General features: G+C 44.7%; 1 protein-coding gene across 1 annotated transcript in view; it reads left to right on the top strand.

Annotated features, from left to right (window-relative positions):
• Positions 1 to 3,907: 3,907 nt before the first annotated feature.
• The window catches only part of ALDH7A1 (aldehyde dehydrogenase 7 family member A1), a 121,768-nt gene continuing 105,180 nt past the window's right edge, over positions 3,908 to 20,495 (top strand). Inside the window, exons 1-3 of the mRNA XM_030193565.1 lie at positions 3,908 to 4,127; positions 8,562 to 8,615; positions 15,016 to 15,081. Coding sequence (XP_030049425.1) covers positions 3,933 to 4,127; positions 8,562 to 8,615; positions 15,016 to 15,081 — 315 coding nt within the window. The 5' untranslated portion in view covers positions 3,908 to 3,932. The remainder of the gene's footprint in view (positions 4,128 to 8,561; positions 8,616 to 15,015; positions 15,082 to 20,495) is intronic.

Raw genomic sequence — 20,495 nt, 5'->3', positions numbered from 1 at the left:
ACTCACACACACAAGGAGTGACTTGGGCTGCACATGCTGCAGCGGGACATCTTCACTCTTCCATGTGCAACTTTCTTCAAATCAGTCACCTTACTTTCTAATTCTTCCTACTTTCTTACTCATCTATATGTTACAACTTTGCCTTACCCTTCACTACCAATTATAATGGTTCTATTATGTATTGTGTTGACATTGCTAGTATACCATGCCATACTTTGTATTGTTTTTGAATATTTTGACTGCTGTAATTGCCTATTGCTCATGTTTGATCTATTCTTACTGTACACCGCCTTGAGTGAACTCCTTCAAAAAGGCGGTAAATAAATCCTAATAAATAAACATAATAAATAAACATCTCTATATATAAAAGGCACCACCAATGTTCTAAATGAAGCCTCCAGCCGGAAGTGTGAAGGGGGAGAGATATCCGGTTTCCCCATGAGTGTCTGCCCCACCCTTGCTCTCTCTGTAACACAAACAGTGAAGGAAAACACAGCAAAGCACGAAATCAAATCGCTCTCTCTGTAACAGTGAAGGACTCAGAGGGGGGAGGGGAGAGAGGGCAGAAGCCCTCACTATCTCTGTAACACAAACACAGCACAGCAAGAAACTTAACACTGAAGGACTCGACTCCGAGGAGGGAGGGGACAGACAGCACAGGGGAAGGGAAAGAGGGCAGAGGGAGGGACACACACACTCCCACATGCACACAGAAGAAAACCTTGCTAGCCCCCGTTTCATTTGCATCAGAAACGGGCCTTTTTTACTAGTAATAAATAAATAAAAAGGTGATCCTCACATCACCAAACACCCAGCTATCTACATGCCTAATAATTGAATCACCATCTACAACAGCTGTCCTAACCCTTCCCTCCTGGGCAGAAGCTCCTGTAGACACATCCTCAGTGTGAGAGGACATTGCACCCCCTAGTGGGCAGGTCCTGGCTATAGGATTACTTCCCACTTCACCAGGGTGATGCTCTCCTTTTAGGAGACCTCTCTCCTCCACAGCAGCACAGGGGCTGCGAGACTGGAAGAGGGAGTTCTCTACAGTATCCTTGCAGGTCTCCTCTATATACCACTGTACCTCTCTGTCTCCCTCAGCTCCTCCAAGTCTGCTACTCCAGCCTCAAGACAACGGATTGAGAGCTAGGAGCTCTTTGCATCGAGCACACACATATAACCTCTCGCTAACAGGGAGATAATCATACACGTGACACTCAGGTTAAAAGACTGGATAGCACCCCTCTCGCTGCTGAACTGCTGTCTGCATCTTAGTATTATTGAGTTGTTTAATTAATACTTGTTAAGGTACTAGGGATATTAGACTAATATAAAGAGCCTTAAGATGGAGACATATTTTCAAAGCACTTAGACTTACAGTTACCTATGGAACTTTGTAAGTAAGTGCTTTGAAAATCAGCCCCATAGTAACATATGGAACTTTGTAAATATAAGTGCTTTGAAAATAAGCCCCAGCTTAGTAAAAGAACCCCTGAATTTGTTAACTGCTTTGATGTGTACAATAGAAAAGTGGTGTAGCAAATAGTTAAGGTGGACTTAGAAAAGACTAAGTAACAGCCTTGGGCCCAATATTCAAAGGATTTATGCTCCTAACTTTAGGGTCCTTTTAGTAAGGTGCGCTAATGGATTTAGCGTATGCTAAATGCTGCGCAGCACATTGTATACCTATGCTAACTCTGTTAGTGCACCTTAGTAAAAGGACCCCCTTGAGAGTTATGCTTATAAATTGTCCTCTTTAAAAATGTACTAGGGTTCAGTGCATAAATTATTACTCAACTCAAATTTAGGAGCATAAAAAATGGGTGGTAACAGGGATGGATTTAGGATGGGGAAAATAAGTTAGGCGCTTAGCATTGATTTTCAGCACTAGGCTATTCCTTAGGACATGTCCAACCGGTCTGGTTTTCAGGATACCTACAATGAATATGCAAGAAACAGATTTGGCATACAATTAAGGTGGTGCATGCAAATTTATCTCATGCATATTCATTGTGGATATCCTGAAAACTTGATCACTAGGTGTGTCCCGAAGACTGGGTTGAGAACCACTGATTTAAATAAATGAATGGCAGGTTTAAATTTACAGTACAGTCTCAATTATCCAACCTTCGTTGATCTGACTATCTGGCATATCCAACAGACTACCCCCCCCCCCCCCGGTGACATAATTGTGTTGCTGTTAAGAAGTGCGTGGCTTCTCTTCCTGTTTTATGGCTTCACACATTGCAAGGAATTCATGTTTTTGATGAGATCATGCTTCCATGCAAGGGAACCTTGCGGTGCAGCTGTTATTCTTTCATGCACCCCTCAGAAGAGTTAAGAATTGCGTGGCTTCTCTTCCTCTTTGTAGTTTTAGCTCATGCTTCTACACATTAACTTTTGGAACGGGGACCCCACTTTTGCAGCAAGGGAACTGTTTTTTGATTTGAGACCATGCTTTCATGCATTTTTTTTTTTGCCATGGTTCTATGCAAGGGAATTATAATTTTTGGTCCTGGGACCCTGCTTGTGCGGCGAGGGAACCGTACTTTTGCAGAAATGGAACCATGGTAAGATTCTTGTGCACACAGTGAATTTTATTCAGTATTGTATGTACACCTACTGCATTCCTGTTTGTTCATTTACATTTACAGCACTTTCTTTATTCTTACTCTCATTCTTAAATCTGGAGGGTTTCCAGTTTAGTTGTTGATTTCTGCTTCACATTGGCTTTGACTGGAGAAGACAACACAGTGAGCTTGAGAAATGGGGGCTTTGCTTGGTTCTGTATTTCTGTATATGCAGTTGATAAATATGTTTTCCCTTGTTCGGTCCTGTACCTGTACAGTATTTCTGTTCACATTACCTGTTGTACAATTGCTGTGCTGTGTATACTGCTCTGTATTTGTGCTTAAATTGCCTGCTGTATAACTTCTTTTTCATTGCTGCAGTGCCGTAGCGAGGGCGGCTGACACCTGGGGCGGGTCGCCGCTGCGCCCCCCCCAGGTGCAGCACGGCACCCCCCCTTGGCGCGCACCCTCCCCCCCCTGGAGCGCATTCTTACATTGAATTAGGAAGCGAGGGGCTGGTGAGAGGGCCGATCCGCCCCCGAGTGCACGTCGCTGGGAGCTGCGTCGGCTCCGCTGGTTCCCTGCTCTCTCTGCCCCGGAACAGGAAGTAACCTGTTCCGGGGCAGAGGGCAGGGAACCAGCGGAGCCGACACCCCCCCCCCCAGCGGCGTGCACCTGGGGCGGACCGCCCCACCGCCCCCCTTCCTATGCCACTGCATTGCTGATTAGTGTTAATAAACAATATTTTTTAAATTAAAGATACCCTACTACTGTCCTTCATGCATAAAGTATGTTTTCCATGCATTGTGAGGAGTGGTCCTGGTTATGTCAGATAATCAAGATTCTATAATTTTTAAACTCCTAAATTAAAGATGGCATTTCAGCTGAAAATGTATGTTCTTAAGTATGGCTGAAAATGGGGCACACACAACATTTTCTGAATATTTAGGTCCCTTAAGATTAACTTTCCATTAACTTCTCTGGGAGGCTGTCATGCAAATCTCAGGCAGTACTCCAACCTGTTGGATCTATTTTACTAGGCGTCTCGCGCCCCCTTCCCTTCCTCACTGAGAAAGAATGGTCAATAGTTCACATCACTACTCTCAGATGGAAGCTGGAAATCGCCAAGTATCTACTTGTCCCGTAAAGCCCCGGAACCCGCTGCTGTGTGCTAGTGCTGAAATACTTCAAGAGCTCCGACGAAAGGCCTGAGAAGTAGAACGCAGAGCCAGAGAGCCCAAACCCTCCAATCCCATGCGCACAATCAGGAGGCGGTGTCGCAATCCACCAATCGGGATGTGAGAGTTCTGCGGTTTGTGGGAGCCGCCCTCCGCTGATGGTCTTTCCTTGCGTTGAGCCATGCTGTTGTCTTGCGTTGGACGGTGCCGGCCTGTGCTGCTCCGCAGCCGCTTTCTTAGATCCTTCCGCTGTGCTTCCGCTACCCGCACCATGTCTCTGCTCATCTCTCGGCCCCAGTACGCCTGGCTGAAAGAGCTGGGGTTGCGGGAGGAGAATGACGGCGTGTACAACGGGAGCTGGGGTGGCCGCGGCGAGGTAAGCGGATCTCCTGGGCCGGTGTTTAAAAACGGGCTCATCGCGCAGGGGGGAAAGGTTCTTTGATTGCATAGTCACACTGGCAGTGTGACAACTGCAGCTTTCACATTTGCCCCAATTGCGCGTGTTTTGCAGAAGGGCTGAATTGTTACAAGTGAGTATGAACTGAAACTTGTCAAATCTTTGCTTATTAACAGTAGCAAAGCAGTGGACCTGCTCTCTGTCTGAGGACATTGATCCCAGCTGTTCCTCAGAGGAATCTCTGCTATTTCTATAGCAAGAAGCACAGAACTGAGGTAAACAAAGAATACCTCCAACAGAGCTCGCCTTTACATAGAGCAAATATCTGGCATAACTTTAGGGGATACCTTTACCCTGTTATATTAACTGGGTAAACTTAGCCAGATGGGTTTAACCGGCTATTCATGTGACTTATGTGGATAACGACCTGCTGGCCTGCTGAATATTGACCTTTAAATGTTATTTTTAAGATTTTTTTTGTTATTGTTGTTGCTCATCCCTGCCAATTGCTAGAAAGTATGTGGAAGGCACATAGTAGATGATTGCAGATAAAGACCAGTCTGCCCAACAAGATGAACTCACAAGACTTTAAACCTGGATATTCAATGCCAGTAGGAGTACTCACTGCAGGTTAAGTCTTAACTTTGTGTTTCCCCATAATAAAGACCAGTCTATACCTGAGTAACTGAGGGAGCTTCAGATGTACAACTAAGTATCCATACCCAACAAGTCTCCACTGAGGCTCCAAAGGGGCACACAAGGGGCCTGGTTGTGCCCCTTAACCACATCCTGCGGCTGCGTCACAAGGGTCTGCTTTGTTTTAATGCTGACGCCGGCCTGTACTGAGTATGTCAATGGGCCAATGAGATGGAAGTTGGGAAAAGTCAACTGCCAGCAAAAAGATGATCTTCCAGGTGCCTCTCATGCAGGCTCATACTTCCCTCTACCTTCCACAGGGTGCCTATCTTATAAATGCATGTAACCTGGGTCTCACCCATGTGCTAGCCCCGGGCTACAAAGTAGATTAGTCAGTTTAGTTTCACGTTCAGGGCCACTCTTACCTCACTCATCCATTCTAGGTCACTTGCAGTCAAGCTTGGGAGTGGGTCTATAGTCTGGAATAGCGATCTGGGGGTTGGGAGGCACCTGCACCCTCATGTGCAAGGATACACTGTACTCACCACTTAATCAAACTCAAACTGTTTATTTCTTCCAAATCTGCAACAGGCAATACTTCAAACCTTTATTAAGCAGTCCAGACAGCATATTTATTCATTTTTGTTACATTTGTACTCCGCGCTTTCCCACTCATGGCAGGCTCAATGCGGCTTACATGGGGCAATGGAGGGTTAAGTGACTTGCCCAGAGTCACAAGGTGCTGCCTGTGCCTGAAGTGGGAATCAAACTCAGTTCCTCAGTTCCCCAGGACCAAAGTCCACCACCCTAACCACTAGGCCACTACTTCAACTTAGATCCAATCCTTCTGGTGTTCCTCAGGGAAACTCCTTTACCACCACTTCTCTCAGGTATATTTACAAGAATACCCTGTGTGCACCAAATATGTGCATATAAACAGTTCACCTATCCTGCAGGGCAGTGCTGTTTCTCCTCTCAGCATAAATTCAATCTCTGCAGCCTGAGACACTCCTCTGGGCTGACCCTCTTCCAGCGTTGACTCCCCTCTGGATCTATTCTGGTCCTGGGACTGAGCTCTCCCTAGCTCCAGTTCTCTGATTCCTTGCTGGGTCCCTCCTTTGCCCACCCGCAGCATACACAGTATCCCGTTTTCAGGAGACACAACCCTCCTTTACAGCCAGTGATCACACTTCTCCTTAGGATTCCCCTTTTATCTTCCTGGTCTCTTGGCAGGGGACCATCAAGAGACCAAAGATCCCCCTTTCAAGTCCCCCCTCCCCCCCGGTCACGCTTCAGTACCAGAGCACTATGGGCTGAGCTTCCTCCCTCCCAGGGACATCCTATTTCTCCAGCCCTCTGGCAGGGACCTCCCTCCCCCCAGAGCTCTGGAAAAATCTATCTCTCTAATAATGCCCATTCCATGGGTATTACATACAGTATGGGTGCTTATGTGCTTTTGTAATCTAGATACCTAGAGCCAGGCCCTGTAGTCCAGAAATTCTCATGTTCCAAAGAAGGTGTAAATGTGTGTGTGTGTGTGCGCTCCTATGCATTCACTTGTGTGTTTTATAAAACATACGTTGCAGCTCCACCGAGACTTCATTCCCAAGAACTCTTGTACACAGTGCGCCTACTTATATAGACCTACCAACCAGAAACACAACAGGATCAACATGAACATACCTAAATCTCCACTACGCAAGCCGCAAAGGACTCAAATACAAATCAACTTGTGCATCCAGCTTTTCCTACATAAGCACACAACTATGGAACGCATTACCAAAAGCCGTGAAAACAACTTATGATCACCTAAACTTCCGGAAATCATTAAAAACTAACCTGTTCAAAAAGGCATACCCTACTGACCCAACTTAAATGCCTGCACCCTGCAGCACAAAGAAACCAAAGCTCGTAATGAACATATAATAACTCTTCCTCTGTACGATTCTCTTCCTCTCTAAGATTCCCTAATGTGTCTGTACACACGAACCTTATTCTACCACAGCATTACTGTATTTGTTCATACCGGAATTGGCGAATGCCTTTATGGTACTATGTAAGCCACATTGAGCCAGCAAATAGGTGGGAAAATGTGGGATACAAATGTAACAAATAAATAAAATAAAAATAATTATATAAAAGCCTTTTCCCATAGAAACATGATGGCAGATAAAGGCCATATGACCCATCCATTCTGCCCATCCTCTGTAACCTCTAATTCTTCCTGTTCCTAAGCGATCCCACATGCTTACCCATGCTTTTTTAAATTCTGGAACAGTCCTCGACTCCACCCCCCCCACCGGGAGGCCATTCCATGCCTCCACCACCCTTTTTGTGAAATAATACTTCCTTAGGTTACCAGAGCTCTCCTTCATTTGAAAAAGGCTCTCTTCCTGTACATAAATGCCCTTGAGATATTTAAGCGTTTCTATCATGTCTCCTCTCTCCCTCTTCTCTTCTATCGTATACATGTTGAGGTTCATAAACCTTTCCCTATAATTTTTGCATTCAAGACCGCTTACTAATTTCGTAGCCGCCCTCTGAACCGACTCCATCTTGTTTATATCTTTCCGTAGGTGCGATCTCCAGAACTGCACGCAGTACTCCAAATGGGGCCTCACTAGAGACTTATACAATGGCACTAGCACCTTCTTTTTTTCCTGCTGGTCATACCTCTCTTTATGCACCCAAGCATCCTTCTGGCTTTGGCCGTCGCTTTTTCTACCTGTTTGAAAGCTTTAAGGTAATCAGACACAATCACCCCCAAGTCCTGCTCTTCCTTCGTACACTGAAGCACTTCACCCCCTATACTGAACCGTTCCCTCAGAATTTTGCAACCCGAGTGCATGATCCTGCATTTTTTGGGCTTAAACTTAGTATACCATGTGTATATAAGGCTTTATATGCAGAAGAACCTTTATAAAATTACCCCCTTTGTGGACCAATTTGTGCATGGTCTACTGGTTTGGACTTTTTGAAGCCCCAGTGTCCGTGTCTTTCCCATACTCAGCTTCTTAAGATGATCTGTTAGGGCAGCTCAGTTGGCATCCAGCTTTCCAAAAAGCTTTGAAACTCTGTAATTGTTTCAGATAGGCCAGTAAATCTCCAGTTTTATTCCTGCAGAAGCAGTTCTCCAAATCTAGTTTGTCACTATAGATTCGCTGTATTTTGAAAAAAACACAGTGACCTCAGATGGCCTTGTGTTGCCCATTGGCTAGGCCCAATCATTTTTTCTTTGGTTTTGTAATCTGTACATTAAGATCATCAAATGTTTTATGAATTGTGCCTATCTTCCTATTAAATTTAGCTTCTAGTGAGGTGACAACTGCCTTGACTAGTTTCAGACAGGGTTCTGCTTGTCAAAGTAGATGTTTCCATGGGGGCAATCCACCATTTTTGTAATGTTTTGGTGCCATAGATTTTGTTTTTCATTTTGTAACATGTCCATAAACAGACATATATAATGGTTCATGTAAAATTTATGCTGGTTGGTTCAGATGGGACAAAGATGTAAACCTGAGCCCCAGAGCATTAGAACTTGGTGTCTTCTCTTCCTGACTGCATCATATGATGTGTAAAATGTTGAAAAATTCTGTGTAATGGAAAAAAAGAAAATGACTGGCTAAGCATGTCATGGTCCAGATGTTTGTGTCCTTTTAAAAGAGTGCAGTATAATTGATTTTGTTTTTTGAGAAGATAATTCTTCAGTGGTAGGGCTTTGTTTCTATGTGATTTGGCCAAAAGTTGTAAAAATCTTTCCTTTTTTTTTTTTTTAAGGTTATTACATCCTATTGTCCAGCTAATAATGAACCAATAGCAAGAGTTCGACAGGTAAGGATTATACGTTTACATTTTCACCTACCTGTGGAAGAAAAGATTTCTTTAATATAGTACGTGCATGTTGTATTAATTATTATTCTCCCATTAAGCCTCTTTCCTGTGAGGAGATCCTTATTTGAGCCTAGATGAATTACATAGCAGATGTACATGTTGACAATTTGACTTACCCAATCTGCCTTTACTACTCTAGCTAAGGAGGTCTCAGATACATAGAGGGGCATTTTCGAAAGAAACGTTTAAGTTCGGATTTAGACGTCTTTGTAAAACGTCCAAATCTGGAAGCAGGGAAAAGCGTATTTTCGAAAAAAGATGGAAGTCCATCTTTCGTTTCGAAAATGCCAAGGACGTCCTTAGATTTGGACGTCTTTGAGTTTCAGCGATTTTCGAAACCAAAGACGTCCTAGTCAAAAACGTCCAAATCCAAGACATTTGGACGTGGGAGGAGCCAGCATTTCTCGTGTACTGGTTCCCCTGACATGCCAGGACAGCAGTTGGGCACCCTAGGGGGCATTGCAGTGGACTTCATAAAATGCTCCAAGTTACATAGCTCCCTTACCTTGTGTTCCGAGTCCCCCAAAACCCACTACCCCCAACTGTACACCACTACCATAGCCTTTATGGGTGAAGGGGGGGGGGCACCTAGATGTGGGTACAGAGGGTTTCTGGTGGGTTTTGGAGGGCTTGCTGTTTCCTCCACAAATGTAACAGGTATGGGCCTGGGTCCACCTGTCTGAAGTGCACTGTACCCACTTAAACTGCTCTAGGGACCTGCATGCGCTGTCATAGACCTGAGTATGACATCTGAGGCTGGCAATAATATTTTTAATAATGTTTTTTGAAGGTGGGAGGGAGTTAGTGACCACTGGGGGTGGAACAGGAGGTCATCCCTGATTCCCTTCGGTGGTCATCTGGTTATTCCGGGCACCTTTTTGTGCCTTATTCGTAATAAAAACAAGTCTGGGTGAAAACGTCCAAGTTGTAGCTATGGACGTCTCTGCTTTTTTTGATTATGGGTCAAAGACGTCCAAATCTTAGGAACGCCCAAGTCCTGCCTTCATCACGCCTCCGATACGCCCCTTGAAATTTGGACATCCTTGCGATGGACTTCAGTTAGATACGTCCAAAATTGGGTTTCGATTATACCAATTTGGACGTCTCTGAGAGATGGATATCCAAGTACCGATTTATGTTGGAAGATGGGCGTCCATCTCTTTTGAAAATGAGCCTGATAGTAACATAGTAGAGTAACACAGATGATGACAGATAAAGACCTGAACGGTCCATCCAGTCTGTCCAACAAAGTAAACTCATAGCATAAGGTATGATTCGATACTACATATGCATATTTGATCTTGATATGTCTTTGTCATTTTCAGGTTACAGACTGTAGAAGTCTGCCTGACACTGGCCTTGTTCTCTAGCTACTAAAGCTGTCATTGAAGCCCTACTTCAGCCCATCCAAATCTGCCCAGCCACGATCAGGGCACAGACCATAGAAGTCTGCCCGGCATTGGCTTTGGTTCCCAATTACTGGAGTTACTATCTAAGCACCGCTAAGTTTGTTTGGTTCCATACAGGATTTCTTTGTGTATATTCCACGCATTTTTTAATTCGTTACCGTTTTCATCTCCACCACCTCCCTTGGGAGGGCATTCAAGGTAGAGAATGATACAGTTACTGTTACTGGGGGGTATACTGTGGAAAATTCATGGTAATGGCATCACTCTAAAAAAAAAAAAAATTACCGTGGATGCAGGAACAAATCCTTTTAGCGCTCCATGGTAATGGTATAATGCCTTGTTCCTGCAGTAAAAAAAATCCTCGCCTCCCTGCGGGTGTTACTCAGGTATTGGAGTCACTTATGCTTTCCTGCAGTTAGCCGGCAGCGTCAGCGATTCACATAAGCCAGCTCCATGGCCTTCTTCCTGTCAGATCCCGCCCTCTCTACTGCAACTTCCTGCTTAGTGTCAAATAGGAAGTTGCAGTAGAGAGGGTGGCTGGCTGCAGGAAAGTGTGACACCAAAAGATCCTTGAGTGACACCAGGGTGGGGGGGGGGGGGCACAGGAGAAAAATGCTGGCTGGAGCCGCTGGACCCGTGGGGGAGAGGAGGAGGGGAGCTGGAGGGAAAGGAGGTAGGGGGATGACTGGACCCATGAGAGGAGATGAGGTGCTGGACTCGGGCTCTTTTTCTCCCCAAGGTGTGGTAGAGGCACCAGAGTACTGTGCATTGGCAGGAAAGGGATCTAGGTGTCATCGTTGATGATACGTTGAAACCCACTGCTCAGTGTGTGTGGCGGCAGCTAAGAAAGCAAATAGAATGTTAGGTGTTATTAGGAAAGGAATGGAAACAAAAATGAGGACATTATAATGCCTTGTATCACTCCATGGTGCAACTGCACCTTGAATATTGTATGCAATTCTGGTCATCTCAAAAAAGATATAGTGGAATTAGAAAAGGTACAGAGAAGGACAATGAAAATGATAAAGGAGATGGGATGACTTCCCTACGAGGAAAGGCTAAAACAGCTAGGGCTCTTCAGCTTGGGGAAAAGACGGCTGAGGGAGGAGATATGATAGAGGTCTATAAAATAATGAGTGGAGTGGAATGGAATGGGTAGATGTGAATCGCTTGTTTACACTTTCCAAAAATACTAGGACAAGGGGGCATGCAATGTAGCTACAAAGTAGTATATTTAAAACAAATCAGAGAAAATATTTCTTCACTCAACTTGTAATTAAACTCTGGAATTTGTTGCCAGAGAATGTAGTAAAAGCATCTTAGCGGAATTTAAAAAAAGGTTTGGATAACTTCCTAAAAGAAAAGTCCATAAGCCATTATTAAAATGGACCTGGGGAAAATCCACTGCTTATTTCTAGGATAAACAGCATAAAATGTATTGTACTGTTTTGGGATCTTTCCACCAGGTACTTGTAACCTGGATTGACCATTGTTGGAAACAGGATGCAGGGCTTGAAGGACCTTTGGTCTGTCCCAGTATGACAATACTTATGTACCTCAGGATTTTGTGTGTGTGTGTGGGGGGGGGGGGGGGGGGCTTGGAGGCATGTGTCATGGGAAGGGTGGTGCAACAGAATGCTGGAGTTACTGCAAGGGGTGGTGAACAAAGGAGGAGAGGTGGGGGAGGTATGGTAATGGGGGGGGGAGGGGATGTACCTTGGGGGGTGAATTTGGGGGACAAACAGAACTGGGGACCTTGCTGAGAGTTACAGAAAGAGAACTGGTAAGATTGCATCTTGAGTATTTTGTGCAATTTTGATCGTCGCATCTGAAGATGTAGTGAAACTGGGAAAGGTACAGAGAAAGGTGACCGAAATGATTAATTGGATGGAAGGATTCTCAGATGAAGAAAGGCTAAAGAGGTTAGGACTCTTCGGGTTGGGGAAGACAGGTGGGGGGAGATAATGATAGAGGTTCTATAAAATCCTGACTGGAGTGGAACAAGTAAAGGTTCTTTGAAAAAGTACAAAGACTAAGGAACAGACCATGAAGTTACATAGTGACACATTTAACCCATTAGTGCCCAATGTTCCCATATGGGAACAAATAAATATGTTCCCATATGGTTTATTATGGGAACATTGGGCACTAATGGGTTAAAACAAATAGGAGAAATTATTTTTTTCACGTATAGTTAAACTCTGGAACTCCTTGCCAGAACAAGTGGTAAAAGAAGTTAATGTGTCCACAGTAAGGGCAGTCTATGAAATTGTAATAAGCCATAAGCACTATTCTATAAGAGTGAACTTAATTGCTATACCCCCTAATTCTATAAACCTATGCATGCAAGTTATAGAATTAATTGGCATTAATAATTGGTGCTAATCGGCACTAATTTGTAGATGTGTATAATTGCCCTTTGGAATTCTACAAATTGAGGGTGTAAAATCCATAACGCATGTGCCTAACTGCCAGCAGTTTCCCTGGGATTATGCCTGAATTTCCACACAGAAATCGAATTGTATTCTATAACCATGTGCATAACTTAATTAGTTAACAAGCTAATCAGCGCTGATAATTGGATGTTAAGCAGTTATCAGCACTAATTGTCATTAATTAGAATTTATGCGCAATACTTGCTTAAGCGTATTCTCTAATGTGGTGAGTGTCAGTTTTAAGTTGCATAGTTGAAAAGTAGATGAGGTTAGGAGCAGGTTGTTGGCATTTTGAAAAATCTATGTGCGTTGTTATAGAATACACCCACTCTTCGCCTAATTTAGGTGTCAGGATTTACACCAGGTTTTAGTTGGCTTAATTGACCGCAACTAAATGTAGTCTTGTGGAGCAGCACTCGGCGTATTCTATAATGTACGCCTAAATTAAAGCATACTTTATAGAATAGACTTTGATTTCCTTGCGGAAATCAAGGCATGGTATATAGAATCTAGGCCTTAGTGTGAACACTTACATGATCCTTTGTGCTAGCCTAAGTGCTGACATCTGAAGTTAGGTGCATAGATTATAGTAGTACTGTGTTCTATACTGGTAATTGCATATATGACTGCTGATATAGAAATTGCCCTTAGCTAGAGCACTGCTGCAAGGGGGGGGGGGGTGTATACGGTATTTGGATGGAGTATGGTCAGGGCACCCCGTTATGCACATAACTTACAGGATACTGTAAGTCAGTGTTTCTCAAGTCCAGTCCTGGAGTATCCCCCTTGCCAGTCAGGTTTTCAGGATATTCAGTGGCGTAGCAAGGACGGGGGCAGTGGAGGCGGTCCACCCCGGGTGCATGTTGCTGGAGGGTGCAGAGAGCAGACATGCGCCTGTCAGCTCTGCTGGTTCCCTGCTCCCTCTGCCCTGGGACAGGTTACTTCCTGTTCTGGGGCAGAGGGAGCAGGGAGCCAGTGGAGCCGACAGGCGCATGGCTACTCTCTGCACCCTCCAGCAGCCAAGAATGCACCCGGGGGGGGGGGGGGCTTGATGCGCTGGGGAGGGGGTGTCATTACGCCAGGGGAGGTGGACCTTGATGCGCCGTGGAGGGGGGGTGTCATTGCGCCGGGGGGGGGGGTGTCGTGCCGCACCCTGGGGGGACGGACGCCGCTGCATCCGGGGGGGGGGGTGCGCGGTGGCGATCCGCCCCGGGTGGCAGCTGACCCAGGATCGCCACTGAGGATATTCACAATGAATATTCATTTACTTGATTTGCATACACTGCCTCCATTATATGCAAATCTCTTTCATGCATATACATTGTGGATATCCTGAAACCCTGCCTGGCAAGGGGGGGGGGGGGGGGTACTCCAAGACCGGACTTAGGAAACACTGCTGTAAAGTTATGTGTGCCCTTGCTGTATTTTGGGGACACCTGCAGTTCATGGGCTTATGGCTGCTATGACTACAGCCACCTAAATGTAAGGTGTGTTGATGCCAGATTGCACAATACGATTAGATTCTGTATATGATGCCTAAAAAAACTGTTTTCCTAAAAAAAACTGTGCTTAGCACTAGTCTATAAACCTTGCCTAAACTTAGGCGCGGTTTATAGAATATGTACAGTGTCCGTTCCCATGACTAAATTTAATCGCAGCCATTTACCCCAACTAAAACCTGGTGTAAAAGCGCACGACTAATTTAGGCACGAATTGGGCATATTCTATAACGCTTCATAAATTTTAGGAATGCTCACGACCCACCCATGACCCCTTTGAGATCTGCGCAGCCCGATTTACAGGCATTGCTTTATGGAATACACTTAGCGAGCTATGCGTGTAAATCCTAATTAGTGCCAATTAGTACAGATAACTGCTTGTTAACATCCAATTATCGGCACTGATTGGTTTGTTAACCAGCTAAGTTGCACATGCAAATCAGAATATGACCAGATTTGTGTGCACAACTTTAGTTGCGCTACATAGAATCTGGGGGAAATTGTATAACAGAAAATCTGGGCATTCACTTCTAGAACTGCCCCTTACGTGCATAAATGCAGGGGTTCATGCACTAGTTGATTGAGGAGCTCTGCTGTTCTTACTCCTGTGTTTTTAAAAAAATGTCTTGGTTGTAGGAACAGGATTACAAAGCTGTTGTGTCTGTATAAAGGGTCTGAATTAGTGCAGGTTTGAAATCTGTGGCAGGAGTGCCACATCTCAGAGGTTAAAGCGATTTACCCATTTGTGCATGTTTCTTAAATCTTCATGGGTGGTGCCACTATTTACAGGTTTTACCCTTTGTGTGTAGACAGCCATGTGTCCAGTCCTCTTTTCAGGGAAAGGTACTGTGATAGTGTGTGTGGGGTGGGGGTGGGGGGGTGATACTAATGACATTGGCTGTGGGTTTCACCAAGTGCTTCGATGCTTCAGCCACTGACTGCAGCCCCTTGAAATGTTTGCAAAATAATTTCTGTGCCATCTGTTTTCTCACTGTAGGCCAGCCTGGAGGAGTACGAGGAATCTGTAAAGAAGGCCAAAGATGCGTGGAAAATTTGGGCAGATGTAAGTTCCTGTGATATTTTGTGTGTTAAAAGATGAAACTTTGAGAGTTTCACATTATGGTGTATCATATATTCACCCCATTCACGCATCACTGGAACAAAAGAAATTTCTCTGTTCTTTCTGCTACACAGAGCCAAGGCTGCACTCAAATCCAGGGCAGAGAGAGAGAGGGTAAAAGCATCACTTCTTGTGATAACCTGCTAACAGTTTCTTGGTGTCTAGGCCAGCAGGTTTCAGGGAGGCCATTGAGATGTGCTGCAGGGGAAGTCAGGTTTGTGTTCCTTGGTCATGAGCTGAGTGAGCAGGTGAAGAGGGAATGGAGGGGGTAGAGTTGAATCACACATAGGTTAAGAGTGAGTCTCAGGCTGCCTTTATTAGTACTACTACTACTATTTAGCATTTCTATAGCGCTACAAGGCGTACGCAGCGCTGCACAAACATAGAAGAAAGACAGTCCCTGCTCAAAGAGCTTACAATCTAATAGCTCTCTCCTTCCTTTTCTCTAGTCTAGACTAGAATGGAATTCAAAGCAGCACAAGAGAGAGGACCTAGAAATAATTTTACCCTGTGCATGCACAGAACATTAAGATTGGAATTCTGACATCCAGATCAGGGCATGCTCGGTTCCAGTGGTATTTTTAGAAAGGCTGTGCTGACCAGAGCCTTTTGTAAAATACCTAAAAGGACAGGCAGGAGTTTAGGTATATTTGCCGGCATGTGTAGCAGTAGCAAATATACTTGTGGAAAAAATAGGCAGCATGAACCTAGCAGTTTCCAGTGGAAGTGTCGTCACTTCCTCGTGGAAGCTACAATTTTGCATGTAAGTGGCACCACTTCCACATGTAGCCATCCTATTTTCCGAACCTACTTGTGAAAGTGCATTCCTATTAGAAGAGAGGCAGCAATTTTTTATGTTTCTTCATTTTGGAGAGGGAAATAAACAGTGGGGGATTAAGGTCAATTACTCTTTTTATACTTTGCATCCTGGCTAAAATGAGCACTTTCCAAGCCACTCTTGGCTGGATGAGTGCAAGCTTCACTTCAACTTTTGAAACTTTGTCTTAGTCTTTGCACAGCTCTGTTCAGAAATCCCTGGGCTGCAAATAGGAATTGCAACAGATTTTTATTTATTTTTAATGTAAATGTTTTACAATTGTACGTATTCCCCCAGATTCTATATATGGCATCAAAATTTCGGCGTGGATTCAAGATGTGTGTCCATACAAATTGATTAACGAGCCTTTAACTATCAATTTATTGACCATAACAATTTAATTATTGAAGTTAATTGGTTCTAGCGCCATCTGTCTGCTTGCTATTCTATTACCCTGGGGCGCCTAAATCCCATAGTGCGCAACTTAAAAGGCGGTTTGGGTCATAGACATGCTGAAAAACTGCACAGTGTTATAGAATACCATCATTTACTTGCCAAAATGCCATGAGTTGAGTGCCGGTGTTTACACCAGGTTTCAACTGGCGTAAATACCAGCGCTCAGTGTTGGGTGTGGGAATCGCCTGTAGGTGCTATTGCATAAAGGTTGCTCATCTTGGAGCACCCTTTATAGAATAGTGCTTAGCGCCGATTCCTTTTGAGCACCATTTGTAGAATTTCCCCTGTGATATGTATGTTGTTTGTGGTCATAGTTTAGAAATAAAAGGGGAGTGAGGTATTAAGAATGGAGCAATATATTTATTCTTTTAAGAGATTGAGGGGTCCTTGTACCAGTGGCGTAGCAAGGGCGGGGCGGTGGGGGCGGTCCGCCCCGGGTGCACGCTGCTGGAGGGTACAGAGAGCAACCGCGTGCCTATCGGCTCCGCTGGTTCCCTGCTCCCTTTGTCCCGGAACAGAAAGTAACCTGTTCTGGGGCAGAGGGAGCAGGGAGCCAGTGGAGCCAACAGGCGTGCGGCTGCTCTCTGCACCCTCCAGCAGCCAAGAATGCACCCGGGGGGGGGGGGCTTGATGCGCTGGGGAGGGGGGTGTCATGCTGCACCCTGGGGGGACGGATGCCGCTGCACCCGGGGGGGGGGGGGGGTGCGCAGCGGCGATCCGCCCTGGATGGCAGCCGACCTAGGATCGCCACTGCCTTATACTAAGCTGTGGGAAAAAGGGCAGTAGTGGGGGCCGTGTTTTTTTTCCGCATGCCAGGGCCCATTTTAGCGTAGCAGGTAAAAAGACCCTAAAAAGAGACAACCATGCGGTAAGATTACTCTTATCATGTGGCCATGCGGGGGGGGGGGGGGGAGTACTTAATGCCACCCATTGAGGTGGTGGTAAGGGCTCCTGTGGTATCCGGGCAGCATGTGGCGATGCCCTGTTATCGTAGTTTTAGTGCCGCGCTACAAAATCAAAAAAGTTTTTTTTTCTGGCGCGCGCTTAAGGCGAAACCACCACCACTGGTGGCCGCGTTGGGCCGATGGTAAATCCAGGTTAGCATTCTTTGTAAAAGGGCCCCCTGAATGAAGATCAGAAACGAATGCTCGGGTTTGGCGGCACTGTGGTAGCAGTTCCACAGATTGCATATCTCGGGGTTTGATACGTTGTATCAGGAGGTGCATTTCTGCAGAATTGATGCAGTTCCGTTTTGGTATTCTTTTTCACCTTAAGATACAGTTTAGATACCAAGCAGTGATGTTAGTTCAGGTAGCTTTTGTGCTCGGTAAAGCCACATGGAAGGAAATACCGGTAGGGTCATCTTCCCAGTGGCAGGTGTTAGAAAAACAAATTTAGAAGACCTACACAACAACCAACACAGTAACTTGGATATACTGTCGCAAAAATACAGCTTTATTACATGAGTCAAAAAGAATTAGCAACATGCACAGAAGATTTATTACACAGGGTAATCAGAAACTCAGATTCCTGGTCTGAAGAACATAGCTTGAACAGATTCCTTAACACAGGGAGGAGCAAAAATGACACAGAGGCTGGCAGCACCTTATGGAACAATAGATCTGACAGAGTGGACTCTTGTCCTCAGCAGTTCATGATTTAATAAATCCATTATTCTATAAAGGTGCCACCAGCTGAGCTTTTAAAAGGTGTACACTGCAGTTTAGGGATTGGGCTGAGCTCCTGGTTGCAGAGCATTAACCTTCCCTCTTTCGTATTGGCCAAAAAGCTCAGGAAGGGCAGTCCTCATCTCTGAGCTCTGACCTTACTATTAATCTTAGCCAAGAAGTCTGACAAGTGGTCAGATGTCCCGCCTAACCTGGACATGGCCAGCTCACCACTGTTAGTGTGGTTCAAAGTACAATTACTGAGTTGCTCAGTTTAGTTAGATAATATTCCTTTCTGTACTCTGAACAGTGCTTCTTTGTAGAGAGAGGATCTAGGTAAAAGATTTTTTAAATCAAAACAGTTTATGCTTGAGGCCTAACTCCTCTCCTCAAGTCGCTTCACTGGCTCCCTATCCGTTTTCGCATCCTGTTCAAACTTCTTCTACTAACCTATAAATGTACTCACTCTGCTGCTCCCCAGTATCTCTCCACACTCGTCCTTCCCTACACCCCTTCCCGTGCACTCCGTTCCCTGGATAAATCCTTCTTATCTGTTCCCTTCTCCGCTACTGCCAACTCCAGACTTCGCTCCTTCTGTCTTGCTGCGCCCTATGCCTGGAATAGACTTCTTGAGCCCCTACGTCTTGCCCCATCCTTGACCATCTTTAAATCTAGATTGAAAGCCCACCTCTTTAACATTGCTTTTGACTCGTAACCACTTGTAACCATTCGCCTCCACCTACCCTCCTCTCCTCTTTCCTCTACACATTAATTGATTTGATTTGCTTACTTTATTTTTTGTCTATTAGATTGTAAGCTCTTTGAGCAGGGACTGTCTTTCTTCTATGTTTGTGCAGCGCTGCGTACGCCTTGTAGCGCTGTAGAAATGCTAAATAGTAGTAGTAGTAGTAGAGCACCCAGCTTTCTAGCGCTGCAGTTCTTAGTACTGGCTGCTTTTTGGATAGGGACGAAAGAGTTAAGTGTGATTGTGGTGCTGTAAAGAATTTGAATGCAGTGCTATGGAGCTGGTGGGGTTTAATGAATAACTAGTGGGCTGATGAGGTAACCTTGCAGTAGAGTAATGCGCCTAAAGTTCATCGCATGGTTTTCTTACACATGTGGAAAGCAGGGGCATAACCAGACCTGCCATTTTGGGTGGGCCCAAGTTAAAATGTTCAGCTATGAATTGTAGTGTTCAGTGTATCACAGATGTGAACATTGTCTGTCAGGTGTCACAATGGAAGAAAGGTTGAGAAACCACTTAGATGATCTTGAAGACTGTGGATGCAAAATTTCAGATATTTTGAAAATTAACTCCCTAGTATCTAGGGCATTTTCTTTTGAGAGTCAGTTCCATCTCTCTGGGGGCATACGACTTCTAAAGTTTTTAAGGGCTTTTGGTTTGTTTGATGTTAAAACATATTTATTCTAATTTTTACAGTGTCTTTGGTGCAGCCTGGCTATGAGCTCCTGTCTAGTTTGGAAAAAAAAAAAAAAAACTAGACAGAGACCCTAGTAGAGACTGCAGTCAATAAATAGTCTTTTCTTCTTCCTCTGTTCTTTCAAATTTCAACATTTTTATTGATGATAGTTCAAAAGAAAGAGTCAGCATGCTCTACTTATAACATATTACAGAGCCAAACCTTCCACGTAAGTGCATAATAGGAACCATATCATCAACATTTTAACACTTTTCTTCCCGCTCTGTCCCTTCCTAGAACTCACCCTCCCCTTAGACTTCTGGACATCTGGGTTTATTTATTACAGTAGCAGCACATGCAACATATGCAATTTTTCAAACACTCATATGGTATGATAACTAAAAGGATATAATCAGTACAACCACATCTGTCATGCATTATCTAGAAGTCCTTCAGTTGTATAATTCAAAGTCCAAACCGGAGACTTTGGAGAATGTCTCTCATAGTCTCCTGTTCTCCAGTCAGACTGTTCTTATTAATTGCAAAAATGAAACAGCAGCATTGTCATGTGGCGTATACAAATTTCAGTTGCATAACACAAAAAGGCAACCCATTTTCACTATCTTATCTTGCAGAAATTATCTACTTAACTAGCTAATCATCTATACCCTTCCTTATCCCCCACCTCAACTTAGGGGGGGGAAAAAAAAGAGGAAAGGTCTCCTCTCTCCTCCCCTTCCCTCCCCCCGCCTCCCTTTGAATTATTCCGGGAGAGAATTCAGAACAAATCTACGAGCCCTTGGAGACACACAATGAATGTACGATTTCCAAATTGCCAAAAATAACTTTCTCCTCCGGAGGGATGTTCCTACAATCTACGTTCTAACAGCAAAAGCTCATGAAGCTTATTTCGCCAGCGCCAAAAATCTGGCGGATGTTCACTAGTCCAAGTACTCAGAATGAGTCGTTTGCCCAGGAGACAAGCCTTGCAAACCA

The sequence above is a fragment of the Microcaecilia unicolor genome, chromosome 2 (assembly GCF_901765095.1).
Source record: "Microcaecilia unicolor chromosome 2, aMicUni1.1, whole genome shotgun sequence".
NCBI lineage: Eukaryota > Metazoa > Chordata > Amphibia > Gymnophiona > Siphonopidae > Microcaecilia > Microcaecilia unicolor.
The sequence above is the reverse complement of the archived record's forward strand: the minus strand, read 5'-3'. Positions and strand labels throughout refer to the sequence as shown.